This window comes from Pristis pectinata, chromosome 3 (assembly GCF_009764475.1).
Source record: "Pristis pectinata isolate sPriPec2 chromosome 3, sPriPec2.1.pri, whole genome shotgun sequence".
NCBI lineage: Eukaryota > Metazoa > Chordata > Chondrichthyes > Rhinopristiformes > Pristidae > Pristis > Pristis pectinata.
In genome coordinates this window covers 78,743,486-78,764,099 of record NC_067407.1, presented here as the reverse complement: position 1 = coordinate 78,764,099, position 20,614 = coordinate 78,743,486, and the positions used below count along the sequence as shown (strand labels likewise).

Sequence of the window (20,614 nt, the reverse complement as noted above, 5' to 3'; positions counted from 1 at the left end):
GGTTGTGTCTCCCTACCTGAGGAAAGATATTATTATAATAGAGGGAGTGCATTGAAGAGCTACCAAGTTGAGTCCTGGGATGGGAGGAGGGTTTATTCATTGAGTAGGAGCTAAGCTGACACACCCAATACTCTGGAGTTTAGAAGAATGGGTGATCAAGGTGATCTGATTGATACTTACAGGGCTTGACAGGGTAGGGGCAGGAATGATATTTCCCTTGGCTGGGGTATTTAGGACCAGAGGTCACAGTCTCAGAATAAGGCGTCAGTCATTGAGGGCAAGGAACCTTTGGAATTCTCAACTCAAGAGGAATGTGCAGGGTCAGTCACTGAGTATATTCAAGACAGAGATTGATGGATTTTTGGATGTTATGGGAATCCAGGGACATAAGATTCGTGCAGGAAAGCGATGCTGAGATAGAAGATCGCCCATAATCTTACCAAATGTCAAGGTAAGAGTGATGAGGCCTACTCCTGCTTCTATGTTCTTACTTACATATACTCTTATCCTCCTATCAAATGGGGTTATCGGACTTTCCTTCAAATACTTACCAGGAAAATGTCTTTGGACAATACTTGTATGTCGTTAAGGAATGTCCATCAAATAATACAAAATAAATTGTGCTGTAAATCATAATAATTAGGTTAACAGGTGGGTTTATGGAGCTTTAATGCTGGTCCCAACCAGATCGGTTACTGGTAATTTCTGAACACACCCCAAACTAACACTTCAGTGCTGCACTTCAGATGATGCTAGTCCCTGGAGAGTGGAGATAATTTCTGTTTCAGTGATACTGAAGGAGGTGTTTGCAGGACTGAAGCAGCTGTGATCATCTGAGGAAGCAATACAACATTTTGTCTCACTCTTTTTTACAGTGATGTCTTTAGAATTCTGAAACATTTGATTCCCAAGGGTTGATTTCAAGGGCTCGTCTTCCTTATCAGGACACCACAGTCAGTGTGGATCAGTAACAACATCTCCTCTTTGCTGACAATCAACACAGGTGCACCTCAAGGATGTGTGCTTAGTCCACTGCTCTACTCTCTCTACACTCATGACTGAGTGGCCAAGCACAGCTCAAACACCATCTATAAATTTGCCTATGACACCACTGTTGTTGGTAGAATCTCAGATGATGAGGAGCAGGCATACAGGAGTGAAAGAGATCGGCTGGTTAAGTATTGTCGCAACAACAACCTCACACTCAATGTCAGCAGGACCAAGGAATTGATTGTGGACTTCAGGAAGGGGAAGTTGGGAGAACATACACCAGTCCTCACTGAGGGGTCAGCGGTGGAAGAGGTGAGCAGCTTCAAGTCCCTGGTTGTCAACATCAAGGAGGATCACAGAGGCTCCAATGCACTGGATCACAAGAGGCTGCAGGGGACTGTAGACTCAGCCGGCTCCATCACAGGCAAAACCCTCCCCACTATTGAGGACATCTTCAGGAGTTGGTGCCTCAAGAAGGTGGCATCCATCACTAAAGACCCTCACCATCTGAAACATGCCCTCTTCTCATTACTACCATCGGGGAGGAGGTACAGGAGCATAAAGACCCACACTCAGCAATTTAGGAACAGCTCCTTCCCCTCCGCCATCAGATTTCTGAACGGTCCATGAACCCATGAACACTACCTTGTTATTGCTTTTTTTTGCACTATTTATTTATTTTGTAATTTATAGCAATTTTATGTCTTTGCACTGTCCTGCTGCCGCAAAACAACAAATTTCACGACATATAAGTCAGTGGTAATAAACCTGTTTCTGAATCTGATCCTGATTCTGATCCTGGTTGCTGGTTGGTGGGGAATTGAAGATTCTCCAACAGCATTGCAGAAAAGAAGATAGGTCAGCTACAGCTTGACCCAGACGTTTATCCTCCCACACTGTCTGTTGCCTTCCAATGGTACTTGTTAGAAACATAATTAATAAGTGAGGAGTATGAATCAGAGCTTTAAATCTGTGCAAAAAACAAACTGCTGGAGGAGACACCAACTTTTACCGATGCATCATAGAAAGCATCCTATCTGGATGCCTCACGGCTTGGTACGGCAACTGCTCTGCCCAGGACCGCAAGAAGCTGCAGAGAGTTGTGGACACAGCCCAGTGTGTCACGGACACCAGCCTCCCCTCCTTGGACTCTGTCTTTACCTCTCGTTGTCTTGGTGAAGCAGCCAGCATAATCAAAGACCCCACCCACCCGGGACATTATCTCTTTTCTCCTCTTCCATCGGGTAGAAGATACAGGAGCCTGAGGGCACGTACCACCAGACTTAAGGACAGCTTCTACCCCACTGTGATAAGACTATTGAACGGTTCTCTTATACAATGAGATGTACTATGACCTCACGATCTACCTTGTTGTGACGTTGCACCTTATTGCACTGCACTTTCTCTGTAGCTGTGACACTTTACTCTGTACTGTTATTGTTTTTACCTGTACTGCTTCAATGCACTCTGTACTAACTCAATGTAACTGCACTGTGTAATGAATTGACCTGTACGATAAGGTTGTAAGACAAGCTTTTCACTGTACCTCGGTACAAGTGACAATAATAAACCAATACCAATACCAATACCAATACAAGAGACTGTAGATGCTGGAATCTGGAGCAGCACACAAAATGCTGGAGGAGCTCAGCAGGGCAGGCAGGGTAATGGACAGCTGACGTTTCAGGTTGAAACCCCTCATCTGGACTGGGCTAGAGATGGTGACAAGGGAGAGCATGGGCTTGACTTGCTTGTGCTCTGGAGGGAGCATGGATGAAGAAGAGAAGAAAGGTTTAAGAAAGTAGTCTGTGGCTCTGGAAACAATCGGAGGCGGGGGCGGTGGGGGGGAGGGTTAGTGTTCCTGGAAGAGGAGAGCGGAACCCAAACCACCTTAGTCGGGCTAGCCAGATCTTGTCTTGACTTGCTAAAGCAACTGTCTGCTGCCTCTAACTCTCTTGGACTCAAGTCTCCCTTTCAAAGCATGTCCTCTCTTGACCTTCATCTGGACTGACAGATGAAGGGTCTCCACCAGAAACGTGGACTGTCCGTTTCCCTCCATAGATGCTGCCTGACCCACTGAGTTCCTCCAGTATCTTGTCTGCTGGTGATTTAGGTCAAGAATCTGCGTCACACTGAGAGTGCAAAGGGAAGATAGCCAGCATAAAGGGATGAGAGGGAGGGGTGAGGTAGGAGTTGGTTGGTGATAGGTGCAACCAGGTGAGGCAGGGGATGATGGGCAGATGGACCCAGGTGGGGGAGGGGAGGGTGGAGGTTGAGACAGGTTGGAAGGCGTTATGGGCAAATGGGAACAGTGGGGGGGGGGTGGGGGTGGGGGGGGGAGGGTGCGGAGAGATAGGGATAGGGAACGAGTGGGCGAGTGTGTGGGTGATAGGCAGATGGAATGGGGTGGGGGCAGGGGAGAAACTGGGTAACGGGGAGGGGGTGGGGCTGGGGGCAGTTGTCAAGAAGGGAGTGAGAGAACTTGGACAGAACAGGAGAGAGAAAAGAACGCAGGGGGTGTAGGTTACCTGAAATTGGAGAACTCAGTGATCATACCATTGGGTTGTAGACTATCCAGGCAGAATATGAGGTACTGTTCTTCATTAAATTAGTACACTTCCATGATATTAAGCAATATTTCTCACTTCTACTTGTCATTGGCTAATTTGCACTTCATACAATTGGGGCTGGAGATTCAATTGCAAAGTGCCGTCTTTATTTGCATTACAAGCCATTGTTTATGGAGAAGGACAGAAGGACAGGGGGAGACGTGGGCTCCATAACCGAGAAGCCCGGGAGGACAGCTGACCCAGTGGTCAATGAGATGTGGCAAACAGCTAACCTGATCGTTGGCGACGGGAGGGAACGTAAGATTGTTCCCCGAAGAGAGCGTGGATGAAGAAGGGAAGAGATGTCAAAGAACGGAGTTTGCGGCAAAACAAACAATCTGAGAGTTGGCATTCCAGGAAGTCCCTGTTACACTAACCAGTCACGACAGAGCGGAGCAGAACACAAAGTACCTTACTCAGGCCAGTCAAATCTTGTCTTGACTGGCTAAAGCAAGAGTCTGCTGCTTCCAATCAGGTATGACTCTTTTGGACTTAGGTCTCCCTCTCCAAACATGTCCTATCTAGACCAGCCCCATCCCTAACTCAGACCCCTTCTCTAGACCTGCCTTTCTCTGGGCTTTGGCAGGGGACTCCTGAGCTTGACAGCTGGAGGCAACACCGCCAGTGGTGAGAGACTGAACGATTGAAGATGATTAATAGGCTGGGATTGGAGGAGCACAGAGTCATAGCTGTGTGGTTACTACATGGCATGATGAGTATATAAAGAACTGTTGATGGGGTAAGGTAGAACAGAAGGAAAGAGCATTCTGGAGGAAGGATTGGAGTCACTGTTGTAAGTTATGCAACTTTTTGCACTGTGATAATCAGTAAGGTTATTAATGAAAGGACTTGACTTAATTCGGGCCTTTCACAACATCAAGTCATTGCAAAGTGGTTTACTGTCAGTGGAGGACTTTCTGAAATCTAGTTAGGATCAGAATCAGGTTTATTATCACTGGCATATGTCATGAAATTTCTTGTTTTAGTGGCAAGATATAAAGACATAAAAATTACTATAAGTTACAAAAATAAATAAATAGTGCAAAAGAAGAATAACAAGGTAATATTCATGGAATGTAGGACATGAAAGAGCCAGTCTGTGAACTACAATCTTAGATTAACATCGATGAGTAGGCGATATGGTTTGGGGAGATTATTTGAGGGTTAAATGTTGGAACCCTGTACGATGGAAGGAATTTCAATGACAGGGAGGTGCAAGGCCAGGAAGGGACTTAGAAACAAATCAACTCATGGGAAAATGTGTCTCCTTAACCTCCTCCTCACATTGTCCACTGACCACTGATTGCCCATTCTCAACAGAGGTGAATTCCACAGCAGCAACAGTTAACACTTGCCAGATCCTCAGACCAGGAACCTTGCTGCCTGTGCACATGACTAACAGCAGGTTGGCTGCAGAACAGAGTTTGAGTCACTCTGTGTGCACGCTGGGAAGTTCTAACTTCACGAGTCCGGTAATACATCACCCTCTGCCTTGGAATAGAGTTATAAGGTCACATACGTTGAAACACAATGCCAAGTAACCCGGACGTGCCTAATGCAAGTATTATTTTAAAGTTGTTAAACATATGATCCACTTCTCTTAAGAAAAAGAGATTGTCTGAAGCATTGCTGTCAGTCGAGAAGGCAGGACAAAGCATATTGAAATAGTGACAACAATGCAAAATTATGCTGTTAAAGGAAAAATATTTGGCACAATAAACTGCTTTGTTGCGGTTTTGTTTAAAACTGTGTTTGCTGGAACGTCATCAAAAAAGAGTCGGAGAGAAACAAATTGAAGAACATTCATGTGAGGGTTGTGTGGCTCAGAGTGTCATTGACTAGCTAAGGATGGATGATGTCATGGCTGTGTGGCCACTACATGGCATCATGAGTGTATAAAGAACTGCCTGACAGGGTGGGGTAGAACAGAAGGAAAGAGCAAGCTGGAGAAAGGAATGGAGTCAGTGTTGTACTTTACGCAACTTGTTGCACTGTAACATTCAATAAGGTTATTAATAAAAAGGCTTGACTTAAATAGGGCCTTTCATGACATAAAATCATCGCAAAGTGGTTTACAGTCAGTGGAGGGCTTTCTGAAATCTAGTTACTGCTGGCTGTAGGACACGAAAGGGGCAGTCTCTGAACTGCAATCAGTGGGATCAGTGGGCAGATGACGTGTCTTGGTGACATGACTTGGGAGATAAATTTTGATCAGGTTTCTGGGAATACCATATCTGGGAGCTTTAGCACTTCACTAACCACCCAGCCCTTGTGTCTTTGGGTGACACTCTAGGCTTGGCATTAACACAGGGCATGCCCGTGGGGGTTCAGAGTGCGTCAGCTGGGGGCAGGCCTTTGTCCTGGCGCTGACCTGCAGTTTGCTCAGTGATCACCAGAGCCCCAGTAGTTTCATGAATTACCAAATCTTTTGGTCAAATCTGGAGAGCCCCTAGATGCAATCAGCCTGTTCTTCAAAACAGTACCACAGCATCTTTCATGTCCATGTCAGTGAGCGAATGGGGCCTCGGTTTAATGGCTCAAACAGAAGCTGGCACGTCCGACTGTGGAATACCTCCTCTCTGTCACACTTGTTGGGTTTCTGTGCTTCACACCTGGAAACCCTTCTTCAAACCAACTACATCCCACAGTTTCCAAACCTCAAGGATTGCCTGCAACCTTTCTTTTATGCGTCTGGTATAGAAGTAGGAAAGAAAAAATATAGATCTGTGGCTGGCTTATTTAAATGAAATTTGCAAAAAAATTACCTATTCCTAGCTTCATTATTAATGTTGTAACATAAGAACATAACATTATCAGCATCTTTAACATTTTAATGTTATAATTAGGAGTGTTGAATGATTTAAAAATGTTGTTTAATCATGGGATTTTTAAAAATAAATGAGTTAATTGTGCTTTTAATTGTATTGTTAGGTAATAATGGAATACCAATTTTTCAAATAATGTAGAAGGAAAATGCTTTGCCCTCGAATTGGAGGAGAAGAGAGTGAAAGAGTAGAGAGAAATTGGGGGTGTAGTGTCTGTGTATATATGTGTGTGTGTGTGTGTGTGTGTGTGTGTGTGTGTGTGTGTGTGTGTGCGTGTGCGTGTGCATGCACGCGCACACGCCTGTGTGTATATGTGTGTGTGTGTGTGTGTGTGTGTGCGTGCACGCGCACACGCCTGTGTGTATATGTGTGTGTGTGTGTGTGTGTGTGTGTGTGTGTGTGTGTGTGTGTGTGTGTGTGTGTGTGTGTCTGCATGTATGAGGGAGAGGGAAGAGGGGTAGGGAGAGACAGCGTGGGGTTGGGGAGTGAAACACTGTTGGCAACAGGAAGATATGAGTGGGAAGGGTAAGGGAGGGAGAGGAGGAGGAAGGAGAGAAGTGGATGGAGAGAATGGAGAGAGAGGGAGTGGTGTGGGGTAGGGGGAAGAGAAGGAGAAGAAAAGGGTGGGGGGGGGGGGGGAGATAGTTCCAGACTGAGCCAGAGACCAGAGGAGGCAGAGAGATTTGCAGTCATAGAGTTATACAGCAGGGAGACAGGCCCTTTGGCCCAAGTCATCTATGCTGACCAAAATTGCCTACCTGAGCTCGTCCCATTTGCCTGTGTTTGGCCCATATCCCTCTTAACCTTTCCCATCCATGTCCCTGTCCAAGTGTCTTTTAATAGTAAAATCAAACCTGTTGAGCTTGCTTTGATTCCCTTTCCTCCCCTTGACAACCCTGCTGCCGCAGGATCTGGAGCTGTGTTCCCTCCAGCCCTGGATACCTGCAGTAATGGCCCGGGTGATTACTGCCTTCACTCTCACACTCCAACTCATGGGCTGTGGAAGCAGTGTGCATTGACATGCTGGTGTCGAGGGGTGGGGGTGTAGTGGCTGGCTGCAAGTGTCCAGCCATAATAGAGGGGTGGGATGCCGTGGGAGCCACTGTCCTGGCACTGAGAGCTATCCTTGGGGTGTCCCAGCAATGAGGGAGCAGGAGGGAGTCTGGGGATTGGTGGGAGAAGGCAGCAAAACTCAAGGCTGCACACAATTCAATTACTCCTACGGTTCAAAGCTCCAAAAAGCCTGTCAGAAAGAGGGCCATGCTTGGTGAGTCTCCAGAATGAACCTGTAACCTTTCAATCACCACTTGAGCAAATACACCACTATCCAGGCTGGCTTGTCAGCAACCAGTTCATGGGATCTTCCAGCTCGATAAAATATGGCAGTTAATGGAACATGGGAACAAGTGGCAACCAAAGAGACATCATATCCCCATTCTCCGAGCATCCGAATCTCACAGGGCTGGATGACGTCCGATATTCTTCACAGCCAAGAGACTAATGAAAGAGGCCTCCGGGACAATCTCTGGTTAATAGGACCCTGGTCAACAGTCATATAGCACAAGGGACCATTTGGCTCATCATGACTTTGCTAGCACTTTGAAGGAGTTATCAAATCAGTCCCACTCCCCTGCTCCAATCTGTCCTTTACTGTTATATATTCAATTCCCTTTCAATAGCTACTATAAGGTCTGCTTCAGGCAGTGCATTTCTGATCATAACACACTGTGTAAAACAACTCTCATCTTACCGCTGATTTTTTTTGACAGATATCCTAAATCCATGTTTGCTCTGTCAATACTCCTCATCATTTTTGAACGTCTCGCTACCAAGCCCCCACTACCCTTTTTTGACTCTCAGGAAAAAAATGTTTCTAATATCTCCTCGCCCCTGGTTCTGTTTTGGTCAAATCTCTCCATCATTTCCAAGTCCTTGACATCATTTCTAAAGTGTGGAATCCATAACTGGACACAACACTCTTGCTGGGGTCTACCAAGAGATTATTCAAGGTTTAATACTGTGGGAACATTATCTCCAAAACCATATGCAGATGAAGCTGATACTGTAAAGGGTTAAAACCTTATGTTAGGAGATTCTTGTATGCCAATACACAAGAGGTTCTTTTGCCTGTGTGTGTGGTTCAGGATGGTTATTGCATTTTTCCTTGTTCATTCAATGAATTGTATTGCACTTTAATTACGTGTGTAAGTAGAAAGCCAGAATACTTTTTATTTTATTCCTTAGGTGGTTAAGAAATATAGTAATGCACTCAAGCGATGATTTTTTTATTATTGAAAACAAGCATTGTAGATGCTGGAAATTTGAAATAGAAGTAGATAACACTAGAAATTGTCAGCAGCAGATAAATGCCAGCCAACGTGTCTCGTCTGATAATCCTTGCTGTCTGAAAGTGTGGAACTCAAATATGAAGGCTGTGGGGTGCCAATCTCACAACATGATTTATTCAGGGATTAATGTCTGAAGATCCTCTTTAATTTAGTTTAAGATGAAGGGAGATTGGGACTTCTCTGCCATTTGACGAGACCGTGGCTGATCTGTTACCTAAATCGATTCCTGCTCTTTCCCCATAATACCCTGGCTCAAGAAAACCTATCAGTCCTAGATTTAAAAATAACTATTGACCTAACGCCAGCAGGTGAGTGTAGAAGACCAAGTTATGAATGATTGCTGGGATTAGAGGGCTGAGAAATGATTGGCCTATCTTCATTGGAGTCTGGGTGATCACATTGATACCTGAAAGATTGGGCAGCAGATGGATCAGATGAATGTAGTGATGCTTCAGTGAACGGCCTAGATCTTGGGTTAGAGTCTTGCAGTCGTGGATCACTGATGTAGGACTGGGATGAAAAACTTCCTTACCCAATGAACCTTTGGAATTCCCTGCCTCAAGAGGCTTGTCCATGGGAAACCTGAGCTGGATAGGTTTTTGGATTCTAAGGGAATCAGGGTATGTTGAAGAGCATGTAGGAAGGTAGGACCCTGAGGCACAGGGTCACCATGAGAGACAGAGCAGGCTTGTAGGACAGGCTTACTCCTGCTTCTATTTCTTATGTCCTTAGGAATGTGCCAAACTTCTGGAATTGTTTCCTGAAAGTCAATCCTGGAAGGTCCATCTCCAGATTTTGGACCACAACCAGCAGAAAGAGTTTCTCCCTGTCCAACTTCCCAGTTTCCCTTAATACCTTGAGAAGCACTCAGGAGAAACCCACACGATCACAGGGAGAACATACAAACTCCACACAGAACATACAAACTCCACAGCTCTACTAACTGCACCACTATGCAGCAGAAGCAGATGACAGCAAACTCCAGCAACAGACACCACCAGAGATCAGGATTGAATCTTGGTCATCAGAGCTATGAGGCTACAGCATTATCATTACTGTCCAACCCCTACAATTACAGCCAAATGCAAAGCCTCCCAATTGTCTTGAATGTTGCGACAACTAATGGAACTTCAAAACCTGTTGAAGTAACTCTTTCTGGGCACCTGTTTATATTGAAGACTTGACCGTGAAGCTCACCTCCCAGCTTTTCCAGCACTAGGTGGCAGATCCTTCCAGCATTTGCTTTTCTACTTGCAGTACTGTGAAGTTTTATTTTTAATTTTTTTTACCACAAAATAAAGATCCTGCCTTCTTGGATCCAAGATGAACACTTTCCAACTCCACCTGCCACATATCCTCAGGCTGTGCTGGTCTTGTATCCTGAGTCCACGCAGCATTCTCCCCACACCCTCTTTTGCTTCCTTATTCACCTTATTTGTTTACTAAGTGCCTGCTCCTTAATCTGCACCATCTCATCCAGTAGTGTACTTGGTCGCCTCCCTTATTTTTGAGTTGTATTTGGTCTTATAAAATTAAAATCCAAAGAAAATTGCAGATGTTGGAAGTCTGAAATAAAAAGAAGAGAAAATGCTGTGGGGGTTACCCAGCTGGTCAGGCGGCATCTGTGAAGAGAATCGTTAACTTTGTTTCTCTTGCCACAAATGCGGGCCATTTGAAGTATTTTTGCTACCATCTGCTTTGGTGGCATGGTGGCGCTGCTGGTAGAGCTGCCACCTCACAGCGCCAGTGACCAGGGTTCGATCCTGACCTCCGGTGCTTTCTATGTGGAGTTTGCACCTTCTCCCTGTGACTGCGTGGGCTTGCCCCGAGGTCCCCTGGTTTCCTCCCGCATCCCAAAAGTGTTGGAGTTGGTAGGTTAATTGGCCACTATAAATTGCCCTTAGTGTGTAGGTCAATGGTAGAGTCTGGGGGGAAATGTGGGGAGGATTAAATGGCATTAGGGAAGGCGTTTGATGGTTGCTGTGAACTCGGGTGGGCTGAGGGTCTGTTTATGTGTTGAATGACTCCACTTCCTGGCTGACATTCTCAAAGACTATGGGATCGAGGTAGCGCATGAAGTGAAGCTGGAGATCAGCTGTTAGTGATCTCACTGAACGTTGTTCGGACCTGAAGGGCAGTGTGACCTCCTGCTGTTCCTGTTCCACAGTTCTCAGCCAGCTCACTTGTTTGTATCAAACTGTTTAAAGCCTCAGCTGTCCTTCGAAATATGGGCTCTGTGATTGACAGAAGCTGAAGGAAAGAGTTGTCATGTCCAGAGGTAGAGAAAATGTGTTTAATTCCCTCTGCTGGGAAAATGTTATTAGTACTGCAGCCAATGAACTGGGTACAAGTGGATGAATGTTGGGATTCTTCATAATTAGGATCCACATTCACACCACCTCATTCACCTCATTGCCTCGGTGCTCACTGCCCTTCATTAACTCCCGGTTACAGAAAGTCTCCATTCCTAAGTTCCTCTCCTTCTGTTCAAACCCTACCATGGCCTTGTCTGCCCCTTTCTCCGCCAGATCTACCGCCCAACAAGATCTCTAATCTGAAATGTTGAAAGAGTGAGCTAGAAACACTTAGCAGGTCAGGCAGCATCTGTGGAAATAGAAACAAATAAGTTCATCAGAACTAGTTTCCAGTTCTAATGAAGTGCCTCAGACCTGAAATGTTAACTCTGCTTCTCTCTCCACAGAGCTGAGTATTTCCAGTGTTTTCAACTTTTGCTTCAGATTTCCAGTATTTGCAGTGTTTGCCACCAAGGTATCTTCCATCTTCTACTTCTGGCCTCTTGCACGACCCTGATTAGCAGCCAAATCTTCAGTAGCCTGTGCCCCAAATCCTGTAATTCCCTCCTAGTCCTCTCTGGCTCTCTCCTTTATGACACTCCATAAACCCCACATGTTTAAGACAGAACTTGATCAGTTGTCCTCATGGCCCAGACTCAGCAGAGAAGATGACAACATTCCCCAGGTAACAGTGGGCAATTTTGGGATCTTTGGGATTTTGGAATTTTGAGAAGTTGCTGCCAGTGATTTGCTGATAATCCACAGTTTTCAACCAACAGTGAGGGGGAGCAATGCAAGATGTCAAGCAATAGATTATTTTTAAGTACTTAGAGGTTTCATTGGTAAGTGTTTACAAATGCTTAATAGCCTATATGGTTTTTTTTGTTTGCAAATTTGGAAATATAACTTCTGGATCTCTCAACAAAATTATTAATATCAATCATGATGGAGACACAAACATTTCTGCAGATGCTGGCATCTGGAGCAATACACAAAAAGTGCTGGAGGAACTCAGCAGGTCAGGCAGCATCCATGGAGGGAAATAAATAGTCGACGTTTCGGGCCAAGACCCTTCATCAGGACTCATCAACTATCAATCATGGATAGCTGGTGCCCAAGCACCAATCCTTGAAGTACCTCACTGGTCACAGCCTGCCAACCTGGGAACATCCAGTTATTCCCACTCTCTGCACTTCTTAAGCACAATTAGTGAATGACAATAAATGGAGGACTTGTCACAAAGCCTACATTTCAAGAATAAATTTAAAAAAAAAACACTTATCACAAGAAGAAGTCCTTGCTGGCAGGTCCTCAAGCAACTTAATCAGAGCTTGTGTGCAATATCATCCAACAATGAAAAAATACAACTTAATGTTGATGAGAGACTCTTGAGAGTAGGAAAAACATAGGAACTGGGAGCAGGAGGAGCCCATCCAGTCCTTTGATCCTGCTCCATCATTCCTCAGGATCGTGACTGATCATCTACCTCAGTGCCACTTCCCCGCACTTTCGCAAATCTGTTCATTCTCTTCATACCCAGAAATCTATCGATCGCTGTTTTGAATGAACTCAGTGATTCAGCCTCCACAGCTGTCCGGGGTAGAGAATTCCATAGATCCACCATTTTCCGAGCGAAGAGCTCTCTCCTCACTTCTGATCCCTTATTCCAAGACTCTGAGTCTAGGCTCCTCAGCCAGGGGAAACACCCTCCCTGCATCCACCCTGTCCAGCCTGCAAGTGCTCCGCAAGGCACCCAAATGAGGATCGAATGGAAACTCAAGTTGCCTCCTTTCTGTCATGTTAACAGGCAGAAAATGAACATCTGGGTTCTGAAGTTGATCCAAATGTACAGATCTGCAAACCACAATCTACAGTGAGAGGGCACAGAAAGAAGTCATTACTGGGCTGACAGAAGCCTTCAGCCTCTCCTTGTGGCAACCACAGTGCATTCTTCATTCTGAAGGCTCCTTCTGCTAACAATTACTGTTGTATGCATCAATATCGACTGTGCCTTCAACTTCTACAGATATTTAACTAATGGCAGAGCCCATTAGGACAGGGTGCAGATAGACCAAGGCTTGAAGTTTCTCCACTTCTTCTCCTGTGTACAACCCCCTAAACATGGTACACCTGACTGGATTAATGCTGTCACTGCCAAATTGGCCTTCAGTATTTTAGTATCATCTCTGATTGTTGCACAAAAACATAGAACAGTACAGCACAGGAACAGTCCCTTCAACCCACAGTGTCTGTGCCGACCATGATGCCAATTTAAACCAGTCCCATCTGTCTGCACATGATCCATATCCCTCCATTCCCTGCCTGTTCATGTGCCTGTCTAAAAGCTGTTTAAACTTTAAACTGTTTATCCTGTCTGCTTCAACCACCACCCCTGGCAACCCCTTCCAGGCACTGACCACTCTGTGTAAAAAAACTTACCCTGCACATCCCCTTTAAACTTTCCCCCTCTCACCTTAAAGCTGTGACCTCTCATATTTGACATTTCTACCCTGGGAAAAAGATTCTGATGTTGTGCCCTATCCATGCCTCTTATAATTTTATAAACTTCTGTCAGGTCTTCCCCTCAGCCTTCGAAGCTCCTGAGAAAACAATCCAAGTTTGTCCAGCTTCAACCTGAGAGCTAATACTCTCCAATTTAGGCAGTATCCTGGCGAACCTCTTCTGCACCGTCTCCAAAGCCTCCACATCCTTCCTGTAATGGGGCGACCAGAACTGCACACACTGGAACAAACTCTGACTGAGTTTAAAGGTAGAAATAATTGAATGGAAATGGAATTTGAACATAAGAACTCGGGGCAGGAGTAGCCCATTTGGTCCTTCATGCCTGATCTTCTACCTCAGTGTCATTTCCTGCACTTTCCACATCCATTTATTCTCTTAATATTCAGGAATCTATTAATCCTTGCTAGAAATGACTTTGATGATTTGGACTTGAGCATACAGGAAACCATTCCCAAATCTGCAGAGGATGCCAGCAGTGAGAAGGATAGTTACAGACATCGAGGAGATGTAGCCAGGCAGGGGGAAGATGAAATTTAATGCCGAGAAACGCGATGTATTACATTTCGGGAGGAAGAATGAGGAGAGGCAATATAAACTTGAAGGGAGTGTTTGGAAAGGTGTACAAGAAAAGAAAGGCTCAGGGGGTTGCGTGCATCAACGCATTGAATGTTGCAGAGCAAGTTGCAGCAAACAATCTGCTGGAGGAGCCTCAGCGAGCTGAGCAGCATCTGTGGAAAGAAAGGAACTGTCAGGTCGAAACCCTGCATCAAGTTGCAAAGTGGTGAAAAAAGGAAGTGGGATCCTGTGCTTTGAAACAGAGGCATAGAGTACAAGAGCAAGGAAGTAATGACGAACCCTTACCAAAGATTGGTTCTGCCACAACTGGAGTATTGTGTCTAGTGCTGAGTACCACACTATGGGGAAGATGCCAAGTCTTTGGAGAGGGGGCAGAAGAGGTTTGCGAAAACAATTCCTGGGAAGTGAGTCCTCAGTTACCTGGGCAGACCGGAGAAGCTGAGTTTCTGCGTGGAACTGATAAGATTGAGAGGGGATCTGATGGAGGTATTTAAACTCACAAGGGGTTTGGACAGAATAAATAGAGAAGGGCTGTTCCCATTGGCGAAAAGACCAAGAAACTAAGTGAAGGTGCATGGCAAAAGTGACACGAAGAGAAACCTTTGTAATCAGGGAGTGGTTTGGATCAGGAATACATTGCCAGGGGAGAGTGGAAGCAGATTCAATTGTGGCGTTCAAAAGGGAGTTGGATAAGTACTTAAAAGTAAATAAAAATGCAGGTCTGCAGGGTAAGGACGGTGGACTGGGACAAAGTGTGTTGAAATTGCAGAGAGCCAGCACTGAATTGATGGGGTGAAGGGCCTCCTTTCTTACTGTATCCTTTCTGTGATTCTGCAACACTGCATGAGACAGTAGCTGAGGAGTCCTTGGAATCATTGGCAAAGGGTAAAGGCAATGACCCATGGCGCTCGTGTTCATTTTATGCCTACAGACAATTTGTCCAACTCATTTTTGTCATCATTTCTTATATCTTGTGCCATTATATCTCTTCTCATCAAAGTTATGATTACTGGAATCAAACAGGAATTATGTGATGTTCATATTCATTTTTAAAACAGTCTAAAGTACTGTGTGGCAATTTTATAGGGGAATACTTGCAGTTTATCCCTGTAACTGGGGTAACTGGGCAGCACAGGGGAGCAGCTAGTAGAGCGCTGCCTCACAGCTCGAGTGATCCGGGTTCAATCCTGACCTCTGGTGCTGTCTGTGTGGAGCTGGCACGCACCCCTTCTGACTGTATAGGCATCCCCTAGGTGCTCTGGTTTCTTCCTACATCCTAAAGACATGTGGATTGGTCACTTGATTGACCCTGGTGTGTAGGTGGGAGGTAAGAAAATCAGGGGGAGGGGGTTGATGGTGCATGGGACAAAGCAGAGGTTACAGGGAAAATACAGTGGGGGGGGGGAATGGGATTTCTCTGAGAACTGGCATAGACTCAATGGGCCAAATGGGCTCCTTTTACATTGCATGAAAATATGAGATTCCCCACCACTTGCAATGGAGCATCTGCTCAAAAGGCCAGCACCAGGTTAGATTTGGTGCAGCAGTTCCTCTCTATTGATTTTATGTGGGAGAATGCTGTGAAATTTATTTTAGTTTTTTTATAGTACAAGTTTTTTTTTAAATGATTTTTAATTCCTTCTAGTAATTTAACTTTTTATTGGGTTTTGGATGTTTAGAAATATTCAAAGCTTTTGACAACGTTGACAGTCAGTTAAGCCAGCTGGCATGATTTAGACAGCTACAAAATTTTGTGGTTGGGGCTTGCTGTAATTCTTCACTCGATGCTATTTACATAAAGGCCCTGCCTCTGAGCGGGCTGTTCCACTGAGCACTGGACTGGTTGCTTTCAACTGGTTTTCACCGGGGTAGGTGCACAGGTTCAGCATGGCTTCTTTGTAGGACTGAGGGGGGAGTGAGGTCAGCTCATGCCCAGCTGAAAATCCAGCCTCATTGTGTGGTGAACTCTAAAATGAGTCCTGGAGTGAGAATGCAGGGGACCGCTGGCACCTTACGGCAGGAAGATCATGAATGTTAGGAAAGAGGATAGTTACAATTTACCAGATTGTATCCAGGAAATGGAAGCTGGACATATCAGAGCCCTATGCCACCCAAAAGAACCAGAAACATTAGGGATGGATTTTAAAGAAGATTTGAAATTAAATGCTAAGGCTAAGTGTGGAAGGTTTGTTTCCACTAGTTGGTGAATTAGAAATGGTGCACTGTGTGTGGATCATTAGTAAAACTCAGAGATAAAATTATTCAGAGTTGTAGGAATTGCTTTTCTGCAATGGGATCCTGAGGCAGAAGTGCAGATAAACTAATGAGGTGACTTGGATCATGACCCCAGCTCTCTCGCTTCATGGTGCTGGATGGGGGAGCTTTGAGTGCTGCCTAGGGGTATTATAACAATTGTCAGTATGATTGGAAGCTGCTCAGCCCATTGCATCTAGAGCAATCCAAATGTAACCTCTCAGCTCCCCTCGTTCCTTCTACTTCAAATATTAATTTATTTAACTATTGTTTTCCAAAAATAAACGCAATGGTTTGTCCCTCAAAAATCCATTTACAAAATTTTTTTTTCAAACCTTAAACTTAACTCATTTTTTATCAGTCCTCTGGGTAAGCAAATTTCTTATGAGCTCTCCCATTGCTCTTTGAATAATAAGCAGTGGACACCCCAAATGTAGGAAATAATCTTCTGCTATTCACTATCAAACTCTATCATCTTTACATTCTCTCTGTTGCAGACCCTTCATTAGTGGGGTGTGTATAGAGTGGCATTGATGGGTGTTACCATGACAATCACAACCTGTGGGTTTTATATCTCTCCATAGCTCCTAAATGAAGAAAGAGGTAATCCCCAACAACTCTTGTTAGATGTGATTAAGCTAGAGATGGTGCAGAAAAGGTTCACAAGGATGTTGCCAGGACTAGAGGGCTTGAGTTATAAGGAGAGACTGGATAAGCTGGGACTGTATTCCTTGGAGTGAAAAAGGCTGAGGGGTGACCTTATAGAGGCTTATAAAATCATGCGGGGTGTAGATAAGGTGGATGGTCACAGTCTTTTTCCAAGGGTAGGGGAGTCTAAGATTTAAGATGAGAGGGAAAGATTTAAAGGGGACCTGAGGGGCAAGTTTTTCACACAGAGGGTGGTGTATGTATGAAACAAGCTGGGACAAGGAAGTGGTTGAGTCAGGCACAATTACAACAGTTAAAAGACATTTGCACAGGTACGTGGATAGGAAAGGTTTAGAAGGAAATGGGCAAACGCAGGCAAATGGGACTAGCTCAGGAAAGCACTTTGGTTGGCATGGATGAGTTGGGCTGAAGGATTCTGTTTCTGTGCTGTATGACTCTATGACTCTTTACCGACATATGTAAAGAAAAGGGTTAATATCTATTCGCCTCCTCCTGATATCTGCACACTTGATTCAATTAACATCCTTAGTTGATGCCATAGAAGCACATACAGCCAAATGAATTATGTTCTGAAATTGTACTCCCACATCACTTAGTAACACATAATAAATACCAAATAATAGATATTAGCACAATCGGTTAGATGATGATCTATATTTGCCGGCAATTTAATTTTACTTGAAGGGATAAGCAACACGATGCAAGACAGTGTTACTATTTCAGCAATACTGAACGACCATTCAGAAGGATTGGCTCTGAGAGGCAAAGGTTCCAATTCTCTTGATAGAAACTGTTGGCAATACACATCAGAAATGGCCCCTTTAAACTGCAGTGTCTTTCCCAAATCCAAGCTGTGGTTCAGTTTTCGTGTTGTTGCCTTGGATGCAGAATGTGGTGGGTTTAATTTCCATTCCAGAGAGCTCGGCACATTACCAGATTCTGGTCCATGATGGCTTGGTTCCTGCATTAAATCTGTTCAGTACAATTGGAGTCTACTTGATTAGCTATGATGTGCTCTGAGACATCATGAGCACATCACAGCTAATAGGTGCAATAGCTTTGTATTTCATGGAATCCATCACTTATGCAAAGCAACCTTAAAGGTTTCACAGAACACATCACATTTGGAACGCTTTACTACACAAGCTGGGTAAGGACCTTAATAACAGATTTATATTTGTCAGATTGTACAATGGGACTAAGTCAGGATCAAGAGGGTAAAGAATTATTGACAGTGTATGCTCAACAACACACCTGTAAATGTATAAAAAATCTATTCTAACTACAGGACATGTCAGAAGGAGCCAGCAGCTTCGAGTTTCATACCATGTGGTTCTGATATGGGGCCAGCAACTTTGATGTGGGAAATTTGAACTTCACCATGACAAATTTTCTAATTTTTCTAACAAACACATTCACGTGGGACAGGAAAAGAGTCACAAAACTGTCATATTAGCTTAAAAATAATCCCCAGCTCTATATATGTCTTACACACCACCTTCCACCCTTACTCAGTCTGGTCTCCATATGGGTCCAATCCCAAACTTCTGTTGTTGAAGTCATTTCTGTTTGAATGTTAATCAAGAATCCAAGAAATAATGGGCAAGATTATGCTTGATCTTGCCAGTGATTTGTCTTCACCACAACCCCTCTGTGATTCCTAGCACTCTGCTAATCTTTCAACACCCTTTATGTCCGATTGAACGGCTGTATTTGTCTTTGAGGTGGACTGGTTTGCTACCAGCCACTAGGCCTCAGGTGGTGGATCCCAAGGCACCACCCCCCAGACTATTATTTGTCATCTCGTGCTGCCAAAGACCTTTTCAACTGTGTTTAAGAATCTCTGGTGATCAGAGAATTTTCCATACTATTGAAAAAGACTAAAAATTCTAAAATAATTTTAAAAATTAATAACATATTTAACTGACATAAATGAGTTAATAACTTTAATATTAATGAAATTAAGGGAAAATATCCATTTGCTAAACGTTTTCCGTCCATATCAATGATTCACCACACACCCCGTCATGGCTGGCAGAAAACTGAGGGGACAGATGTGAAGTGCGTCCAGCCACTCAGCCCCACACCACTTAGCTTTGCCTCTGGGCTCGGCAAAGAGCCCAGCAGCAGAGCAAAAGGTGGGGTCTTCAGAACCTGACTTCCAATACATCCACTATTACCATGGCTGTAAGGGAGATTGTGTGGGGTTACAAGCGGACAATGAGTTGATGCTCACCTGGTGCGACAAGTGAGGCAGAGGGAAGGAAAACTGGCTGGATATCTGAAGCAGATACAAAGAAAAAGACACAGGGCAGTTAAGGATGACTTTGACAAACAGCCACACAGACACCAATGCTAAACCTCCACTGTGACCCAGCTGAGATAGAAGTTCCATCCCAACAATTCCACATGCACTGCACCATTCATTCTGTCCATCTAGATCCTGAGTCTGAGAATATCACTGTAGCAATTCATGAGCAAGGCTCGCGTTTAAATGGCATCTTCCAATACCTTTGGATGTCCCGATGAGCTTTGCATCCAGCCAAACATTTCTAAACTATTGCTGCCAAAGTGGGGGCACAGCAAGATCCCACAGTTGCACAAACAAAGGGGCAATGTAGTTGGAGGAATAAATTCAGGCTGGGACTCTACTTTGAAATTGTGCCATGGAATCCTCGACATCCACTTGAAGGGGCAAAGTGGGATCTCGGTTTAACGTCTCATCCAAGAGTTTTTGTCTCTGGAATGGGACTGGAATCCGTAACCATCTGATGAAGATGAGGCTGCCAGCAATTGATCGTCGCTGGTCACACACCTGACAGACGCACTGCATCAATTTATACTCCAACACAAACGGGGTTGGTCGGTTAATTGGCCATTGTAAATTGTCCTTAGTGAGTAGGTCAGTGGTAGAATCTGGGGGGAGTTGATGGGAATGTGAGGGAATAAAATGGGATTCACACAGGATAATGTGTAAGTGGGTGCTTGATGGTCAGCATGGACTTGATGGGACAGAGGGATTGCAGATCAATATTCTTTGGAATTTAGAAAAATGAAGGGGGATCTTATTCAGACACATAAGATCCTGAGGGGCACGGCAGGGTGTTGAGATGTTTCCACTAATGGGAGAATCTTGAAGGAGGGGACAAAGTATAAGATTGGGGAGCAGTCATTTAAAACTGACGTGCTTATGAATTTCTTCTCAATGGGGGTGGTGAATCTCTGGAATTCTTTACCCCAGAGATTTATGGAGGCTGGATCATTGGGAGTATTTAAAGGGGAAATAGGTATATTTTTTGAAAGATTAGGGAACTGAGATTTCTGGGGAATGGGCACAGAAGACAAGATGAGACCTGGAGCAGATCAGCCATGATCATATTGAATGGTGGGGCAGGCTTGATGGGCTGAGTGGCCTACTCCTGCTCCTGTTTTCTTTTGTCCTCTTGCTTTCCTGCTGTATGAGTCAATGATGAAAGATGTTCTTAAGAATTTCACTTCAGAAAAAGGAAATAATTTGATTCTGCTCA

General features: G+C 44.5%; 1 protein-coding gene across 3 annotated transcripts in view; it reads right to left on the bottom strand.

The window, feature by feature from the left end:
* The window catches only part of LOC127567794 (metabotropic glutamate receptor 1-like), a 150,145-nt gene that overhangs the window by 92,488 nt on the left and 37,043 nt on the right, over nucleotides 1-20,614 (bottom strand). For 2 of the 3 annotated variants that reach the window (XM_052010853.1, XM_052010855.1), the window contains exon 4: nucleotides 19,324-19,368. The exons of the other annotated variant lie outside the window; for it this stretch is intronic. In XM_052010853.1, the coding sequence (XP_051866813.1) occupies nucleotides 19,324-19,368 (45 nt within the window). The remainder of the gene's footprint in view (nucleotides 1-19,323; nucleotides 19,369-20,614) is intronic. 3 annotated transcript variants of the gene reach the window in all.